This window comes from Barbus barbus, assembly GCF_936440315.1.
Source record: "Barbus barbus genome assembly, chromosome: 40".
NCBI lineage: Eukaryota > Metazoa > Chordata > Actinopteri > Cypriniformes > Cyprinidae > Barbus > Barbus barbus.
The window spans coordinates 19745121-19765050 of NC_136718.1; the positions used below are offsets into that span (position 1 = coordinate 19745121).

Sequence of the window (19930 nt, forward strand, 5' to 3'; positions counted from 1 at the left end):
TAAATCTACTATTTTTAAGTGATTTGCATATTCAAAATGAAGATATATTTGAAATACCATAATCATAAAACCATAATAATGCAATTTGTTAATTTTATTTTTAGGAAAGCAATTGGGAAGACTTTTACTTTGGAATGCAGTTATATCGCGCATCAACCGGAAGCAGTACTGTGGTAATTACCCACAACCGCCTGCTTCAGTCGAGAAGTTTCTCGTTTGTTTATTGACTGAACTCAGAAGTTGTTTCGCATTTTTCCAGTGTTTTTATTTCTTCTCTAAATATCTTGTAAAAGAGCTGCAATGGCGCAGTATAAAGGGGCGGCAAGTGAAGCGGGGAGAGCGATGCAGCTCATGAAGAAGAGAGAAAGAGAGCGAGAACAGCTCGAGCAGCTCAAACAGAAGATAGCAGAGGCAAGTGAGCCAGAATAACAAACATAACCACAACATATAAACACATTGGCTATTCAACCCGTTCTGACCACATTCCTGCTTTAAATAGCGGCAGGTTTCCCTCAAAAGTGTAATGCCATGTACATTTTTCCATTATATACGATAGTATATAACGTCACATGGTTTAACCCATAACATTAGTGTGTTTTCTCTTGCCCATTCTAGACAGCATAAAGTCACGTGAGAATTTTATCATATGATGCGACGTTATGATAACTTCATTAGTGTAATATGTGAATTAAGGTAATATAGGTTAAAACATGATTGGCTCCTCGTTACCATGGTAAATATAACTATGGAGTCTTGTTTAAAATCACATTTGAAAAAAGTGCATGTAGAAGATACATCGACCCTGAGTATAAATATTCACAAATTTCTTCAAAAAGAAAGATTATGCTTGTAAAATAGTAAGAGTAAGTATATAAGTAGTATACACAGTAATTTAGCATAGCAATAAATTATATACTAAAATATTTAAATAATAATTCATTAAATCATACAGTTTTTACTCTTAAGACACATTTCAAATGTCCCTTGGAAGCAACTTTTAAATAAAACATATGCTGTTTTGGGTCTACTGTATGTCAACTGCTGATCTGTAAGCTTTATGTAATGATTGCTGATGATTTGAGTGCTGTTCATTAAAACAATCTTCATATGCTGTGCAAGTCAATATAAAAAGCTTATACTTTATGTATATACCCCCCACACTGACCTTAACCTTTTCCTTTCCAGGACAATATGGTGAAGTCCAATATTGATAAAAAGTTCTCAGCTCATTATGATGCTGTGGAGCAAGAGCTCAAGTCCAGCACTGTCGGTAAGTGAATATTAGAAATGCAATGACTTGCTACGAATCTGACATGCTTCTGTAGTGGGTTTTATCTTAGTGAGTCTGCTTTTAGTGAATCAGAAAATGTTAGACATTCTTGTTATGGCTAGAACTGTCATTTGATTATCATTAGATTGTCATAACACTGCAAAATGCTTTAATTTGGCAACCTTAGTCATAATGCACATCGTCCTTTGGGATTATTTAATTTAAACCAATAAGATTAATTTGTAGAGGGAATTCATGTAAATTGGGACTCTTTTTGTTCTTGATGTCTGAGGGAAAAAACAAAATGAACCCTAAATTAAATTACAGTGAAGGATGTTGTTGTTCTCTGCAGGTCTGGTGACACTAAATGACATGAAAGCGAAGCAGGAAGCTCTGGTCAAAGAACGAGAGAAACAGCTTGCCAAGAAGGAGCAGTCAAAAGAGCTACAGCTGTAAGATGTTTTCATTCATTTGAATTTAGCTTTTTGCTAAAATGGTCTTTGCTAATTAATTGATATATAAAGTTAAGCCCATAGTTTTAGCACTTTTTAAAACCTGTGGAAAATTTAGCAAGTACAAATTAATTTTTTGTATTTCTACTGGATATAGCAGAAGTACGATGAGCGAATTTCAGTGGTGACCGTACCTTATTCCATATTTTTGAAGTAGCTCTCATCCAATTACCTATTGCAATATTGTCACTGTGGGAATCTACAAAATGTAGTGAAGTCAAGGGCTGTTGACAGATTTCTCTATGTTCAGCCAGCTTGTCTGTGTTTTCCTTTAGCCATGTCTCAGTTTGTTTTAGCTGCACTGCCTAGTACAGTAATTATGCTTAAAATTTGGTAGACCCAGAAAAATTTTATGTCAGGTCAGATTAAGTAATTTAACTGCCTTTTAAGATTATAATATTCTTGCATTAAAATCCTGCCTGCATCCTGCTTTTTGTTTCTTTTTCCTTTAAAATCTCTATAAGGTTTGATCTTAAAGCTTCATATTTGGTCTGTTCTTGTAGGAAGCTGGAGAAACAGAAGGAGAAGAAAAGAAAGGAAGAGCAGAAAAGGAAGATTGCCAGTTTATCCTTCAATCCAGATGAAGGAGAAGAAGAAGAGGAGGAGGAGGAAGAGGAAATTGAGGAGGAGATTTGTATGACATTTTACTTTGCAGTTTTCCACGGAAGTGGAACAGCTGTCTGCAAAACTGTTACACTTTCTAATAAATGTTTCAGTAAGCTATCAATAAGTGCAGACGTCCATGGTCCCATACCATGTTTAAATGTATTTTGCTTAGCTTACCCTAAAACCAGCACAAAAATGGCAAAAAAGTCTGCATATGCAGCACTGCTAATGACTCTTCTATTCTTAATTCCTAAAGTTGTGCAGCCAATATATAAAAGTGCTTTTATTAGTTATTCCATGACAGAATCAACACATACAGTGGGGAAAAAAAATATTTGATTCCCTGCTGATTTTGTACGTTTGCCCACTGACAAATAAATTATCAGTCTATAATTTCAATGGTAGGTTTATTTGAACATTGAGAGACAGAATAACAACAAAAAATCCAGAAAAATGCATTTAAAAAAAGTTATGAATTGATTTGTATTTTAATGAGTCATAAGCATTTGATCCCCTGTCAATCAGCAAGAATTCTTGCTCCCAGGTGTCTTTTATACAGGTAAGGAGCTGAGATTAGGAGCACTCTTAAAGGGAGTGCTCCTAATCTTTATAAAAGACACCTGTCCACAGAAACAATCAATCAATCAGATTCCAAACTCTCCACCATGGCCAAGACCAAAGAGCTGTCCAAGGATATCAGGGACAAGATTGTAGACCTACACAAGGCTGGAATGGGCTACAAGACCATCGCCAAGCAGCTTGGTGAGAAGGTGACAACAGTTGGTGCAATTATTCGCAAATGGAAGAAACACAAAATAGCTGTCAATCTCCCTCGGTCTGGGGCTCCATGCAAGATCTCACCTCGTGGAGTTTCAGTGATCATGAGAACGGTGAGGAATCAGCCCAGAACTACACGGGAGGATCTTGTCAATGATCTCAAGGCAGCTGGGAACATAGTCACCAAGAAAACAATTGGTAACACACTACGCCGTGAAGGACTGAAATCCTGCAGCACCCGCAAGGTCCCCCTGCTCAAGAGAGCACATGTACAGGCCCGTCTGAAGCTTGCCAATGATTCAGAGGAGAACTGGGTGAAAATGTTGTGGTCAGATGAGACCAAAATCCAGCTCTTTGGCATCAACTCAACTTACCGTGTTTGGAGGAGGAGGAATGCTGCCTATAACCCCAAGAACACCATCCCCACCGTCAAACATGGAGGTGGAGACATTATGCTTTGGGGGTGTTTTTCTGCTAAGGGGACAGGACAACTGCACCGCATCAAAGGGACGATGGATGGGGCCATGTACCGTCAGCATGCTATTCCAGCATGACAATGACTCAAAACACATGGCCAAGGCAACAAAGGAGTGGCTCGAGAAGAAGCACATTAAGGTCCTGGAGTGGCCTTAATGACTTGGAGAGGAGTGGGACAAAAATCCCTCCTGAGATGTGTGCAAACCTGGTGCCCAACTACAAAAAACATCTGACCTCTGTGACCTTGTGCCAACAAGAGTTTTGCCACCAAGTTGTCTCCAAGCCAGATAATATTTAGGATCCAGCCCCGGACGCCAGATCCCGTCACAAAATATCAGTTTGTCCAGTAACAGAACAACTAGTCAGCAGAGCTGTTGATACCCAAAATGAGTGTTTAACAGTCTTCTGTCAGTCAAGCAGTTGACCGAGAAGAGCAGCAGGAGGAGACGAAGTGATGATGGTAAAAAGTAACAAGAGTTTATTGAACAATATTAGTCGCGTATGTTTCAATGTTCAGACTTCGTCTGACCAGCACAAATTCAACATGTACTGTTATACCAAAATTGCTTCACAGCAACATCCCATAAACCTTGGGTTTCCATAAACATTCCCCCTTATCTATCTCTATTCATACAGACAAAACAGTTCATGAAACCCCACAAGCATGAGATTGAACAACAATGAAAATGCATTAGCAAGGAAAAATTAAGAAATATAAAATATAGAAACATAAAAAATGAATAAACATAATGAATAAACAATAAAAATACTTAATATAATGAGAAATGATAAAAATAATCAAATAAATCATATGAATGTAATGATTATATATATATATATATATATATATATATAAATAAATATAAATGAATAGAAAAGAAACATAAAAAAATAGAAACAACACAATTTGCACATGAGGATCTTAGGATCCTTCAACATCATGTTTTGCGAAGGGGTCAAATACCTATTTGACTCATTAAAATGCAAATCAATTTATAACTTTTTCGAAATACGTTTTTCTGGATTTTTTTGTTGTTTTTCTGTCTCTCGCTGTTCAAATAAACCTACCATTATAATTATAGACTGATCATTTCTTTGTCAGTGGGCAAACGTACAAAATCAGCAGGGGATAAAAAAAAAAATTCCCCACTGTATGATGCAATTTTAAGTCTCTTTTTATTATATATTTTTATTCTTTACACTAATAACTTTTGAATGTTGTACCCTTGTGTTTAACAGACATACCTGTAAAGAAGAAAAAACTAGGGAAGAACCCAGATGTGGACACCAGTTTTCTGCCAGACAGGGACAGAGAGGTAAACATCCTGCTCTTGAGGCTCTGTTAACACATGTATACCTAGTTTATATTTAACAAATAGATTAGAGAAGCCAAAAAAAAAACTGTCTAAAATAATTGCATTTGCTCTCCGTGTCAAAGAGTGTGGAGTGATTGTCCTAAAGACCTCTTTTTAAGGATCTTAATGCAGTTATACAAGACTGTTGGTTTAACATGAGCCTCCTCTAGGCTATACATCAAATAAAATTATACTGTTTTTGCAGAGACGTTGCTCAGGGCTCAGCACACATTGAGACATCATTCAGAGCTTTATCACAAAACCATGTACCAATGTTAACTGCCACAAGAATTATAGTTTTGTTTGTTTGCATTCTTTGGCTTATTTCCTGGCAGTTTCCTCTGAGGTGTGGTGAATATCAAGATTCTTAGGTCTGACAGATTGCTTGTAATTTGTCACAAAGCTTTGTTTGCATTTGTACCATGGTTAAAAGACTTATGTATGTCATATAAGTGTCAGTGAGTCTAATAAAGAGCTTATACCCACAGCTTTGGATTGTTTTCAAAAGTTAAACACACACTGAATATAAAAAAAAGATGATCTTGACAGGTATGATCACACTATGTATGTGTGTATCAACTGCCTCAAAAATAAAAATGTTGAATTAATTTATTTTGTAATCACATCATGCCACAGATGCTGTCAATTAAGTTTTTCTTTGTTTCTTTGTTTTTAGTTTTAAAGCCCCCACTTTTTATTTAGTAGTTATAAGCATTCGAAAAATACAGTTGATTTTGAGAAAACGTTCCAAAAAGCTTGTGAATGAGATGTTTTGTGTGTGTATAACTCTGTATAAAATGTGTGTTTCAGGAAGAAGAAAATCGTTTAAGAGAGGAACTCAGGCAGGAGTGGGAAAGAAAACAAGAGAAGATCAAAAGTAAGATGTGCAGATCACAAAGTGCTGTTATGGATATCATCTTTTGTTTGATATCAGTGAACCTTGCCAAGGGTGCAACTGAACCTATAGACCTAATTAAATTTTGACTTGTCTTATTATGAAGTAACTCATAAATCCAGCCAAAAGCAGCATACTACAAACCTGTTCTTCGGCTCTTTTTAGGTGAAGAAATTGAAATCACATTCAGCTACTGGGATGGCTCAGGGCATCGAAAAACTGTCAAGGTAAATGCAGATTATCAAATGTTCTAATTACATGCCACACCCAAAATGTATTGCATTGTTGTTACTATGATGCATGTGCAAATTGGACAAACACTCTAAAGAATGTTCTGTATTGTTGTTAAAATGTTGTTATCATTTAATATACATTTATTGTGTTATTTGTAGATGAAAAAAGGCAACACAATTCAGCAGTTTCTCCAAAAGGCCCTGGAAGTTTTGAGAAAAGACTTCAGTGAGCTGAGGTAAACACATTCATTTTCATCTGCTATTAAAACACCTCAATAGTTTTAATACACAAGAGTTAAGGTCTTTGCACACTGAGTCCAAAATTTTCCAATGCGTTTTTTTTCTTTTCTTTCGTATTCGTCATCCTTTCCTATCAAAATGCTTGTTACAGTTGCGAAAACAAAGAAAATTAAACTTGATTTCTTTTTATTTCTTTTATTTATTGTAATTTTTTTTGTAACAACGGACAAAAGTTTTGTAGGCAACGTGATTGACACAATGTGAGATCGTTATTTTTTTAACGGGTGAATTTCAGACTAGAATTTCAGACTCAGTGTGCAATGACCTTTATTCCAGCTAGAGTTGACCGTTTTAGAGTTTCTTAAAATCTTTGTAAAATTGCTGAAAAACACTTCAGAAAAGTGTAGGAAGGCTCATGATTTAGGCTTTGATTCTGTGTTGATAAATGTTGCAAATAAATGCCAGACAAAAAGACAAATTCAGGCTAATCAGAATATTATTTATTTTAAATTTACGGAGACGTTAATCGCCCTTTGTGTAATTACATTAAAGAGGGACATGCTCCTGTTAAAATGCAGTGTAACTTGCAGTGAGTAAATATTGAATGTGTGCTCTGTCTAATTAGTTTTCCTTGAATTTCAAATGCATGCAGAAAGCATGTCATATTTCATTTTCAAGTGTGCTGTTAGTGTCATGTAACTGGTGTTAAATGAAAACTCTGTAAGAAAAAATACAGACACTCTTTGAGCAATGAAGGCTTCTTATGTTATACATGCATGTTTTAGTGCTTTTAGTTTTGAACTATAAGGTAATATCAAAGTCTGTTTTGTATCCTTCAGGTCAGCAGGAGTGGAGCATCTAATGTACATTAAAGAGGATTTGATAATCCCACATGTGAGTGAAGTTTCCACAACAAAACTAATTCTGTTAAAGGATCAAATCAATGTTTATTCTTCTAAATTATCTCTTATGTAAGACCAATTAAATCTCTCCTAAATCATTGGAAGATACGTCATTGTTTACAATGCACATTGTCAGAATTTGAGACGAGCACGACTACGCCTTTTTTTTAACGACTCAAACTGCTTTACAATGCTTTAAGGGCATTTTAGTAAGTGTTTAACTGATCACAAAGACAAGCGGTAGTAAATCACAGATTATAGTTCATTTGTCCTTTTAAAAAACATCTCATTGGCTAAAAACCTGCTTTTCTTATAGCATCATAGTTTCTATGATTTCATTGTGACAAAAGCAAGAGGCAAAAGTGGTAAGTTCCTACTTTATCCACCACATTTAGTTTGACAGGCTGCCATGTAGCTTGTTTTATATCACATGACTCTGCTCTGATATTTTTAGGATAACAGTTATTAAATTTAACATTAGCCTGCTACTTTTTGTGTTGTATCTCTGTTTATGGCGCTGAAATGAGGCTTTTCTGGTTCTCCTCAGGGCCCCTTTTCAATTTTGATGTGCATGATGACATTCGGCTGGTGAACGATGCCACAGTTGAGAAAGATGAGGTAAGGTGTTTTTTGACATGATGCATGATGTCTGATCCACATTTTGGAGAAGAACCACCCAAATTGACAGAAAGAGACCCACTTGTTTGTTTTTATGAGATGTCTTTGTAGAAAATCAGCATTTGTGCTTCAGGATATGTTGTTTTTACAGTGTCTTGAACAGCTCAAAGTCTTTCAAAGATTTGATGCCACAAACCAGCGCCGTGTTTTTCCTCAGCTCACTAACATATTTCAGCCTGAGAACTCAAAAACAATGCTACTTGACTTATTTTTCAAAGCTCTTTCTGTTTCGTCATTTGCCTAGTCTCATGCGGGAAAAGTGGTGCTGAGGAGCTGGTATGAAAAAAACAAACACATCTTCCCTGCCAGCCGCTGGGAGCCTTACGATCCCGAAAAAAAATGGGACAAATACACTGTGAGTATCTGCAACTATATCCATAACTATCCATTATTCCATCTGCATTGTTGAATTTGCCATGCTACATGTCTGGATTGAATACAAGTCTCCAAAGTTCCCTGCGGCTTTATGTTCAGTAGCAGAACCATATGAAAGAAGCTTTGTGAACTTGATGTGCATGATCGTGACATGGTCTAACATGGTCCTAACCAAAACCAAACACTGTGTTCCAGGACTAGCTAAAAAGGTTTTTGATTGATTGAAAAAAAGATGTCGAGAGAGTATAAATAAATCACGGCGATGTTATGGGTCTTCTGGGGTTAAAAAAATGCTTTGGTTGGATTCATAGTATGTTTACATACAATTTTGCATTGCTTTTCAGATTCGGTGAGATATCAAATCTACAAGATTTGCTGAGTTGCCGTGTTGTTGGTTTTATGGACACCTGGCAGCAAAATGCTTCATCTTGCGCAGAATTTTTGAGTATCTATAATTGTTTAGACCCACGTTTTCATTGTATGAAGATGAGGCCTAAACCAGGCCGATTGTGAACATTCTGCTCATCGTCAGAACTAACCTGACATGTTCTCCTTCTTGATTGTAAATAGACTCATGAGTGTTTCAGTCATTTCTTCAATCATATTCAAAAATAAATTCCTCATTTATGTACCTTTGCAAGGCTTCCTGTTTCTGATTCTGTTGAATCATTTCATAATTGTTCCATTGCTACTACCAGTGCTTTTTGAAGATTGTTGTTGTTCATGTAGTGAAAGATTAGTAGTTTCCTGGAATAAATACAACGCTTCTGTAAATCAAATGTGAGGTTGCACAGCCAAATCAGATCTCTTATTGATTAGACTATCAATCTCTCATGGTACGTTTCGTGGAATCTTATTTACACATGCAGAATGTGGTTTTTGGCCATTGACCAGCCATTTGCTCATTTGCAAGTTTAGAGCCAAAAGGAGTTTCAAAACAGTAAATCAGGTTAAGCATACCTGGTGGCACGGTTGATGTATTTTGACAGGCTCTGCAGCTGTACTATTTTCCCCCAGGCAACCACTCCCTCGGCTGCAGTTGTTTTCACTCCCAACCCTTTGCCTACCTCCTCCCCCACCATTCCACCCCTTCCAATTTTATTCAACTGATCTTTAGTTCTTCACAAGACCTGAGACAGCTTATCTGCTTCGAGGACACAGCTGCACTGGAGGTTGAAGCCAGTTTTCAGGGTTCTTCAGGCAGGTGAAGGTATCGGGATGTGGCCACCCACACTTACCCTGGATCTGCTCCTGTTGGTCAGCTTGTCCCTCAGTGCCCATGGTGAACAAATGTCTTACAGACCTCAGAACTGCACGCTTGAATGCATCCGCCGGGTAAGACTTCATATTTTGACTTCCAGGTTACTGTATCAACGTGAGGAATCAGTGGTGCTGTTTTTATCAGTTCCACAAAGCATTAATGTTAGATTCACAAGACAATATTATGAAAATACAAAACAATACTATGTAAACATAATGGTAGACACGCTAGATTTTTTTTTGGCATCAAAACAATGAAAGTATAGTACACCTTTGTTTTTTCATAATTAAAGACTATTAAATGTTTTTACAATGTTTTACAGAAGACTACTACTAAAATATTCAATGTAACTATAGTTTATATAAAAAATTTAAAAAATCTTGTCAAGCATATTTAGAAATGGAATGATTAGATGACTCTATATAAGGATCACAGTGTGGCCACTGTCCTTCATACCTCCAGGTTTTACACAGTTTTTAGTCATTTAAAATATAATAAAATTTAGTATATATATTTTTTTATAAGAGCAGAATAAGTATTTTGTTTCTTTTTTTTTTTTTACATAAATGTATCTGTTATGTTGTATGACTATACTCATATTTTGACATTTTATATTCACAAAAGGTTTCATTTTATTTGGACACCAAAATATAAAATGTTTGTGTATATAAATATATTGTATAGTACGTGTCACATTTTTTCTTTTCACTGAGCAAATTCCTCTTTCATTCCTAACAGTCGTTCTCCCTGATTAAAAGCATTTGACCTTGATCTTTATCTGACTGTAGCTTTCCTTTTACTCATTTGTCATGCTTCATGAAGATTTATAAGCCTTTGTTCTGTACCTGGTTTTTCTGGTTCAAAATCATGTGAGGGTTTTTTTAATAGTATCTTTCAGCCTTATTTAGTTTGATTATAACATGAATCATAATATTTGTATATTTAAACACTTACAAAGATGTACAGCAAAGTCCACTCTGGTTTTTAAATTGCTATTACATTATCAGCATAAAAAATTAAGAGCAAAGTTGGAAGCAAGAAATCTGGAAATGTGTGTAAATGTATATCATATAATATGTATGTGCGTATGTTAAATATAAAAAAAATAAATTTTCCCATTGAGCCACAATTGTTTTTAAAAGAGGACAGTGTATTTTTAGGGACATCCAAGATGTGAATACTGCAGAATCTCAGCAGACGATGTACAGATATCTCCCAGTATTCCCTCCTCCAGCCTTTTTGGAAGTAAGTCATTATTATTACTTTAATAGAGTTTTACTGAAATGTATGTATACTTTTGAATTTCTAAGCCATTCAATTAGACTTTTAATCGTCATGATTATTTAAAACAGCCATAAAAAAATGGTTTATTTACAACGTTGTAGATAAAATGGCATTGAATTTGGGCGAATTTTACTCAAAACAGTGTTGATGATCAGTTTGTAAATCTACACTGTAAAAAGTAATAAGTTGACTTAACTTAAAAAAAAATTGAGGAAACCCGTTGCCTTAAAATGATCAAGTAAATAATAATAATAAAAAAAATACATGTGAATTGTCAAGTTCACTTAACTTATTTTTTTTAATTATTATTTACTTAATTTTAAGGCAACGGGTTTCCTCAATTTTTTTTTAAGTTAAGTCAACTTATTACTTTTTACAGTGTATTTAAATAGCTGCTGATGAGTTCAAAGTGCAACGGGGCAACGGGTTTTGGAATATATAGCTATGACATTTGCATTTTTGTTATGCAGCTTTACAGCGAATTTGATTCAACTGTTGAGGTTCATTTTTAAGAAATAAACAATTGTTTTTCAGTCAGTCCATTTTTTGTTTTATTAAATCAGTCAGAAGTGGACTAAACAAACTGACATTAATTTACTTTGCTTGCATTTTGTGCCCAGAAGAATTGCATACTCTGATTACATAAATGAGTACATTTGGAGAAACACGTTTACATTTTCTTTCAGTGTTTATACATACCAAAAGAATGACTTGTATTTGTCCATTTATTTCGAATTGTTTGTGACAGCACACACGTGTTGTCTAAAAACAAATGAAGCAGTCATACACAGATTGCGTGATGTAGGATCATTACTCTCTCTGTTGGATTTGTACCTCCAGTTGTTCTGATAGTTTCACTAAATAAAACAAGCTGTTGTGCAGTATAATCATTTGCAGCAGTTCTGGGAATCACTTTCATATCTAGATTTTCTCAAGCCAAGCTATAATTTGTATATGTATGATTGTTCTTTTCAGCCACTTTCCAAGAATAGCTCATTATGATTCTCTGTTTTATGTTCGTTAAAGAGTCTGTCCAGTGTTTTTGTCTGTTTTAAACTATGACTACATCTTCTCCAAGTCTTCTAGTTTTAAACATTGTAACTCATTGTCAATCTACACAAGCTGTACTAAATTACATGTGAAATTGTGCTATAGATACAAGCATCTACAATATTGGATGTAGTATTGTAAAAGCCATGTAAAATAACGTTCATTTAATTTACGCTTATAATGTAATTTACACTTATAATGGAGATTTACACAGTTTTTTACCCAAACCATATAAAAACACAAGGGATTTTACTAGGTGTGAAAATAAATAGCTCATTAAGACAACAACAGCACATTTAGTTTTACTATATAGTAACTCCTCTCATTGGCCAGGTTGTGTGCCTTGGCCTTGTCACTCTTTTCTAGGTCAGGAAACCCCAGAGGTTTGCCAGCATTATGTTCACGCACCGCGCAATATTCAGATTGAGTTTGAAGCCAGGGAAGAACCAACATATGATGCCATTACTGTGTCATGGAACCCAAGCCAATACGGTAATGAAGACACAACACATCAATCTATCGATCTAGCTATCTGATTCTCTCTAATTCTTTATTTATATATCTATTGTTCTATTTATCTAGCACTCTGTCTATCGTTTTGTCTGTCATTCTGTCATTATATTAATCAAAATAAATTGGTTACAGAAACTCAATCACAACAGTGATTATTAGTGGCATTATTGGAAATGAACAAGCAGACATAAAAGCACACAACAAATTGCTCCTCTGGCGCCTCGGCAAAATGGCTCCGGGGGGTGTTCATGGTGTGCAGTGTTGGGGAAAGTTACTTTTAAAAGTAATGCATTACAATATTGTGTTACTCCCTAAAAAAGTAACTAATTACGTTACTTGGCTACTTTTTATGGAAAGTAATGTGTTACGTTACGTTCCGTGTTACGTTACTTTTGCGTTACTTTTTAAATATGAGCAGGGCTTGATTGTTTTGAAGAAGCATCCAAAACGTCAATTCTCTAGCATCAGCTTGTCTATAAAACATAAACTTGTGGTCTGTCCAATTTTTAATGTTACGAGACAGCAAATTTTATCAGGATGAACTTTTTTTATAGACCCAGGAAAAACTTTTACAGTTTTTATCAGTACATTTTAAAGAATGTTTTATAGAATTGTGCTTAATCTTGTAATTTTGTTGAATTTAAAGTCGAATTTTATGAAATATTTGTTTTATTATATTGTATTTATGATATCATGTTGTTGAATGTTTAATTTGTATCTGCCATGTAATAGCTGATAAATAGGCAATAAATCTAAATATGACCAACTATCTATCTATCTATCTATCTATCTATCTATCTATCTATCTATCTATCTATCTATCTATCTATCTATCTATCTGTCTATCTGTCTATCTGTCTGTCTTATCATTCTGTCTATCTCTGTCTAATTATCTGATTGATATACACAGGTATCGAGTTCTTGCGTGGATTTCAAGTAACCCTTCAGGCTCTTGGTGGATCTCAGATCTTATGTCAGCTCTTTCTCCTGGGTACCAATCTGTCACTCACACCTGCAAATGCCCAGAGAGTAAGTAAAAAAAAACTCTTAGCTTCTATTATTCCTGTTCAAAATTGTGTAATATTTCTCTAATTTCAATTAATTTATTTAAATTATTAATTTATCTAAATGACCCCCCCCCCCCCCCATCAAAAGATAATGTTATTATTGTGTTAAATGAGAAAAAACATTGAATAGATATTACAAACAGTAACTTTAGAAATAAATACTTTGATTCAGCATTGCATATATATATTTTTTTCATATTAAAATGAAACATTTCAAATTCAAATTCAAATTTTATTTGTCACATACATATACATACGTAGTACGACATGTAGTGAAATGTATTGTACGACTGTCCAACAAATTGTCCAACAAAATTAAGAAAAACCTCAAGTTACAAAAATACAAATAGAAAAAGTACAGTAAACATATATACAGAATAAACTAGCAATAAAATAAAATAACAAATAGATATGAGAATAAAAATAGATATGAGGAATAAAAAATAGAATATGATTCTATATAGATTCTATAAAAAGTAAAGTGTATGTCAGTGATAAAGTGTCCGTGTGCTGTGCAGTGCAGTAAAGTGTGTAAGTGAGTAAAAGGAATACTAAAGACAAAGACAAATGGTATGTAAGTCCCACTCATTTATCCTTACGTAACCTTCTACAAATTAGTGCAGATTGTACTTGAAAAATGTGCAAAGTGGAAGTGTGGGGTGATGTGATTATAGTGGAGAGTGGTTAAGACTCCGAATGGCCTGCGGGAAGAAGCTCCTCCTCATTCTCTCTGTGTTCGCCTTCATGGAGCATGGATCTGAGCTGGGCTGGGCTGGGGGTGTATTGAATGTGTTGTTAATTTTTCCAAAAATTAATTGTACCAAATTAATGCATAAAATTGACAGCCCTACATCCTATACCTTTTAAATGTTTAGCAATTTAGTGTGAGTCCTGTTTTTTCTTTATGGCTTTCAATTGCATGTGCCCAATGTCCAATTACTAAAGTCTTGAGATCATGTAACATATTTCCACAGGTGTATCGGTCAGATCCCTTCACGCATCTGTCTTTGGATAGCGAGTATGCTGTGACTGTCATGGCACTGCCTGTTCCTGAGCGGTGGGACAAGTTCTATCAGAAGAAACAGTTTTTCACACGCAGTAGGCTAACAAAAACAAACACTGTAATTCGTTTCATAGCTATTAACAATGTTGACAACCTGCCAACGCCTGTTTAGGGAATCAGTTCTCAAACGAGTTGTAATAAACCTGTCAAATTCTTCTTGTGTGTTTTCAGCATGTCCTGAAAAAAATGGTCTCGAAGAGTGTAAGAAAGGTGAGTGTTGTTATCATGCATCCTCTGCGTTTTTTGTTGTTCTTGGCACCAGATGTGTGCATTCATGTATGTTCTATCGATCATTATAGACTGGTATCCCAGATACGTTGAGGTCCACCAGGTGAACCAAGACGTTTATGTGACCTTTAACCTTGCACCCGAGAACTTCAAAGTCCGTCAGTATTTCTTATCATGTTTCGGAGGCGGCCTACGAAATTACACAAGCATTAAACCAGTAGGTTTTGTTACGTTTGTACAATATCTTTAATGCAGATGTTGTTGTTCTTTGCTGAAGTGTAATATGAATGAATAATTAAAATAAAATAAATGCTTACATGTTCATTATTAAATCATGTCCTCCTAGGATTTCAGTCTCAATAAGACATATCACACATACCGATTGCAGAATCTCCAAGTGGGTACAAACTACAACTGCGAGGTGAGTCTTCATTTTGCTTTAGTGTACTCTGTAATTAAATCGTAAATTATGTGATTGTATCCCTCATTCAGTTGCAACCATTTAGACAAACAATAAACTCTGTGCCAATAGGCTTCTGCAAATAAGTAGTTGTGCGGTTTTTGCTGTCATTTTCTAAATGTATTACTTCCAGTTGTTTTTTTACAACAGAAATTTATTACTTGTTGAGGAGTTTTGATACTTTTCTCTCTCCAGATTGCTGCTGATGTTGTGGATGCAGTCAGGAAAACATTCATTGTTGTAGTAAAACATACTTCTGAAGGTATATTGAACCAGTAATCAAAAAATCACACATTTTGTGTAAACCGATAAAGGCATGTTCAATGACAAGGAGGAAAAAACTCTTACATACACTGCTTTCAGCAAGTACAATAACTGCTTGTGGAGGAACATGCCAGGCAGCTTTGAAAGTGACAACACCCATTGAAACGGTAACTGCAATGAAAAACAGTGTCATAATCGTTTTGGTATTTTTCCCCTTCTCACGATCAGAGTCGCGGACCTCAGACTTCACAGAGAGCTCTTCACTAATGCTGCTCTTGTCCGTGGGAATCCTGCTTGCTGCTACAGCACTGCTCACCTTCATTGTTGTCTACAAGAAAAGACTCAAAATGAAAACAGTCCAGACCAAAATAAGACCAGGTTTGAGTTATATAATTGTACTTCGGTCATCGACAAAACTGTTTAGCAACTGTTCTTTGGGACTTTGTTTTCTACCCTTTATTTAGCCATATTGAAGATTTTGGGTCACTTTTATTTTAAGGTCCAATTCTCGCTATTAACAAACCATTAACTATGACTTTTGCCTAAATAAACTTCTAATTTGCTGCTTATTAACAGTTTGTAAGGTAGTTGTTAAGTTTAGGTATTGGGTTGGAGTAGGGATGTAGAATATGGTCATGCAGAATGTGTGCTTTATAAGTACTAATAAACAGCCATTATGTTAATAATAGGCATGCTAATTAGCAACTAGTTAATAGTGAGAATTGGTCCCTATACTAAAGTGTTTCCAGGTTTTTGTTTTCAAAGCAGGGCTGTAAATGTTTATGAGGCGTTTTTTGAATTTCCACTAAAATGTCCATGTTTTGTACTAATTGTGGAATCATTTTTTCTTTATTGCCAGAGATCATTGAACAGTATTATGACCAAAAGCTGGATGAAGGACAGTGTGTTTTGCTGGACAGAACGACCCGTCCCCCTCGCCTCCTGATTTGCTACTCAAGTAATGATGGTCCTGCCCATGTCAGAGTCGTGCTTCAACTGGCTGCGTTTTTTCAAAAGCACATGAGTACCCAAGTAAGTGTATCAAGATTAAATCAGACAAAACACAGTGTTATTTATTTTAAGGTCATGAAATGCTAAAATACATTTAAGATTAATAGACATTTAATGAATTAATAGATATCTTCTGCACGCTCTTGAAAACGGTGATATATCACGCATTATTTTGAATATATAAGGAGAAAGTGGATATTTTACCTTATAGTTTTACAAATGATAGAAATAAATAACATTTAAGGAATCTGTTAAACACTGTGTCAATACAAGGTTATTTATATTTATTGTTAATTCTTTTTCTGTTTAGGTGCATTTGGACTTGTGGGAGGCCTTGAGTATTATGGAGGAGGGCAGTATGGGGTGGCATTGCAGGAGATTGAATGAGTGTGACTTTGTGTTGGTCATCTGCTCACAAGGTCTCCTTCAGAACCAGAAGCAGCAGTCTGAGGATGAGGAACCATTAGAGAATACTGCTTTGGCAATGGTCTCCATGATCGGAGAGGAGCTGTGCCGTGCCAAAGCGATGGGTCGAGACCTCTCCAAATACATGGTGGCCACTTTTGAGTACTCACAAGAGTCTGATATCCCCGTGGCACTTGGTCTCGCTTCAAGATACACCTTGACTAAAGACCTACCCTTGCTGTTCTCCCATCTTCACGCAGTGGCTTTGCAGAAGCCCGGAGTTTACCTACAGGTGGAGAACATTTCAGAAAGTGGGTACTGTAAACTCTCAGCTGGGGCTGCACTACAGCTGGCCATCCAGGAGGCCACGGCACAGCTCACTGAGGAGCTGACTGAAGAGGATCATGTAGGAATTCCAATCATTTCATAAGGACTGGCAGATTCCACCAGGACTTCCTTGGTAGCCACTAGTACTTATCTTATTAACTTTCCTGATTTACATCTTTTGAATGGCAGACCATAAAATGGGCAACAAAATCGCACAATTTCAATGGAGAAGTTTATGGAAAAGCACCTTCTAGTTGTAGCTCAGTTGCATCTTGGGTGACTTTAGGTTATTGTGAAAACATATAAGAGGGATTTTGAAGTATATTGAGGTTATCAAATGCTGTAAATAATTTTTTTCATATAAATGTGTATTTATTTGATCTCATTTTTGTTCTGCTGCTTATGTTCATGCATGTTAAACATCATGTTACAGTAAATATTCCTAGTAATTGCATGCACTTCCACTACAAATTATTGTTGTCGGTCTTCTACAAAATGAAAAAGAGAACACTTTTGATTTATTGCTGTGAATGACTTTTAAATTCTCTAGTTTGCTGACCTGAAATATTATTTTTTTAATTGCATTTATTATATTGTATGTAAGGTCAGTTTCTCACAATTTTATTGTTTTGCAACAATCTGTATTTGTATAACATGAAGGGAAATAACTACAATTTAATGTGACAAAATACCTCTAAGCAACAGTGGATGGTCCTACACTGTAATAATGCAAGGAAATTCAGCAATTAACAACACAACCATTTCTCAGTGAGTTGCAGGGCAGGAACATATCTCTATATAAACTAATGCATTAATCGTTACATAAAATGTTTATGAAACTGTATGAATGCATGATGATTTACAAATAAACTTTCATTGTTTTTGTAAAAATCTAGGGTTATTTTGTTCGACTGATATATGATGTTTTTGTATCGGTATACAATCTGAAACAGCTGGCTCTTGACACAAAATAGCCCTATTAGAAAGCCTTGATTTATGAACATGAAACAAGTTTTTCTTGCATTTGATCATTGGCAAAGAATTCAAACACCACATCTTTTCACAATATAGTAAGCCAATCTTAAACTGCATTGCCACTAAATTTTGTTATATCTTGCCAAAGCTGTTCAGAAACTTGGCAACACCAACAATGAAGAGCAAAGTAAAAATTTAAACGGTACACACACACACAAACTGATCCAGATGTTATTTTTAAACTTTCACCCTTGTTGTATTGTAGAATAATACTTAAGGTCAATTTAAAATGAAATCTTTTACTTTGGGCTGCACTTTCTTATAGCACGTTTTCTATTAAACTATTCTAGTAAATAATCAGGCCAAGCTGGGGGGCCTTTTCAAAATAAGTCCAGCAAATCACCTTATAGGCTGGTTTAAGGTGTTTTTGTATAGATGGAAATTCTGTTTGAGAAATGGGAACTGGAAAAATGATCAAAACATTCCTGATAACTACACAAATCACACTGAACACCTTCAAAACATTGAACACTTTCAACATGATCTTACTGAAAAGAAGAAAGTCATAGTCAAGCCATGTTTGAAGGAATAAAGCTTTTCTTATATAGCATGTCATATATATTATATAAACATTTTCTTATAGACGGTGCTAGGTAACTGATGACATGAAATCTGCATTATGTAATCAGATTCCAAAAACTAAGTACTTGTAATTGCATTATATTACATTTTAAAATACTTGTATTCAACAATAGCTTTTTATTGATTTTATGATTACATACTATTTACACATTGGCAAAAATTATTCATAATTTAGCTAACGATTCTCCCCAAATCTTCAATTTCATCTTTTAAATGTTGCTTTATAAAATATTATACCGCTTATATACATAATTAAATATTTATTATTTTTAGTAAATGTTTTAATTTGATTATGTAATTTTCATTTTTGTATTTTTTTAATTTTTATGTTGTATTTTTTAGTCATTTTACATTTTTATGATTTAAGTATTTAGCTTTTTATTAAACTCACAAACTTGACATAATGTAATGTTTAATGCACTTCATGTTGTTAATAACAATGAATGGAATATATTTTCTTTTTTTGTTTATTTTTTATATCAATATAGTACAAGATTATACTAGTTAAATCAATGTGATAAACAAGTAATCTAAAAGTAGTAGATTATTTTACCTACAATGTGTAATGGATGTAATGATTACTAATTACAATTCTTGTAATGTAATTTGTAATCAGTAACGGACTACAGTTTGTAAGAGCCCCTCCAACTGGCTCTTACTCACTTAGAAAATAAAGACTCCTATGTTAGAATGCTGTTCATCGACTTCAGCTCAGCATTCAACACAATAATCCCTCAACAGCTCATTGATAAACTAAACCTGCTGGGCCTTAAAAATTCCCTGTGTAACAGGATGCTGGACTTTCTAACCAGAAGACCTCAGTCAGTCCGTGTCGGCCACAACACCTCGAGCACTACCACACTGAGCACAGGTGCCCCACAAGGCTGTGTGCTCAGCCCGCTGCTCTTCACGCTGCTGACCCACGACTGCACTGCCAAGTTCAGCTCCAAGCACATCATCAAGTTTGCTGATGACACAACAGTGGTAGGTCTCATCAGCAACAACGATGAAACACACTGCAGAGAGGAAGTGGCACAGCTGGTTGAATGGTGTGGCACTA

General features: G+C 35.2%; 2 protein-coding genes across 2 annotated transcripts; both read left to right on the top strand.

Moving 5' to 3' along the window:
• Positions 1-136: 136 nt before the first annotated feature.
• fam50a (family with sequence similarity 50 member A) lies at positions 137-9096 on the top strand. Its single transcript, XM_079400111.1, has 13 exons — positions 137-411; positions 1186-1270; positions 1623-1722; positions 2286-2416; positions 4882-4958; positions 5808-5874; positions 6058-6119; positions 6285-6361; positions 7205-7259; positions 7584-7632; positions 7815-7885; positions 8190-8300; positions 8665-9096. Exons 1-13 carry the CDS (start codon positions 301-303, stop codon positions 8671-8673), a joined length of 1005 nt encoding a protein of 334 aa, XP_079256237.1. The 5' UTR covers positions 137-300; the 3' UTR covers positions 8674-9096.
• Positions 9097-9420: 324 nt separating this feature from the next.
• LOC306859204 (interleukin-17 receptor D-like) lies at positions 9421-18139 on the top strand. Its single transcript, XM_079400112.1, has 12 exons — positions 9421-9655; positions 10742-10826; positions 12249-12407; positions 13339-13457; positions 14470-14593; positions 14730-14768; positions 14858-15003; positions 15133-15207; positions 15442-15508; positions 15739-15888; positions 16370-16542; positions 16832-18139. The coding sequence occupies exons 1-12, from the start codon at positions 9539-9541 to the stop codon at positions 17354-17356; spliced, it is 1779 nt and encodes a 592-aa protein (XP_079256238.1). The 5' UTR covers positions 9421-9538; the 3' UTR covers positions 17357-18139.
• The last annotated feature ends 1791 nt before the right edge of the window (positions 18140-19930 follow it).

Coding starts and splice junctions, on each gene's coding strand:
- fam50a (XM_079400111.1), top strand. CDS start 301: ATGGCGCAGTATAAAGGGGCGGCAAGTGAAGCGGGGAGAGCGATGCAG. Junction 2,417..4,881: donor GGAAATTGAGGAGGAGATTT/GTATGACATTTT, acceptor TGTGTTTAACAG/ACATACCTGTAAAGAAGAAA. Junction 5,875..6,057: donor AAAACAAGAGAAGATCAAAA/GTAAGATGTGCA, acceptor GGCTCTTTTTAG/GTGAAGAAATTGAAATCACA.
- LOC306859204 (XM_079400112.1), top strand. CDS start 9,539: ATGTGGCCACCCACACTTACCCTGGATCTGCTCCTGTTGGTCAGCTTG. Junction 10,827..12,248: donor CTCCTCCAGCCTTTTTGGAA/GTAAGTCATTAT, acceptor CTCATTGGCCAG/GTTGTGTGCCTTGGCCTTGT. Junction 14,594..14,729: donor GAAACAGTTTTTCACACGCA/GTAGGCTAACAA, acceptor GTGTGTTTTCAG/CATGTCCTGAAAAAAATGGT.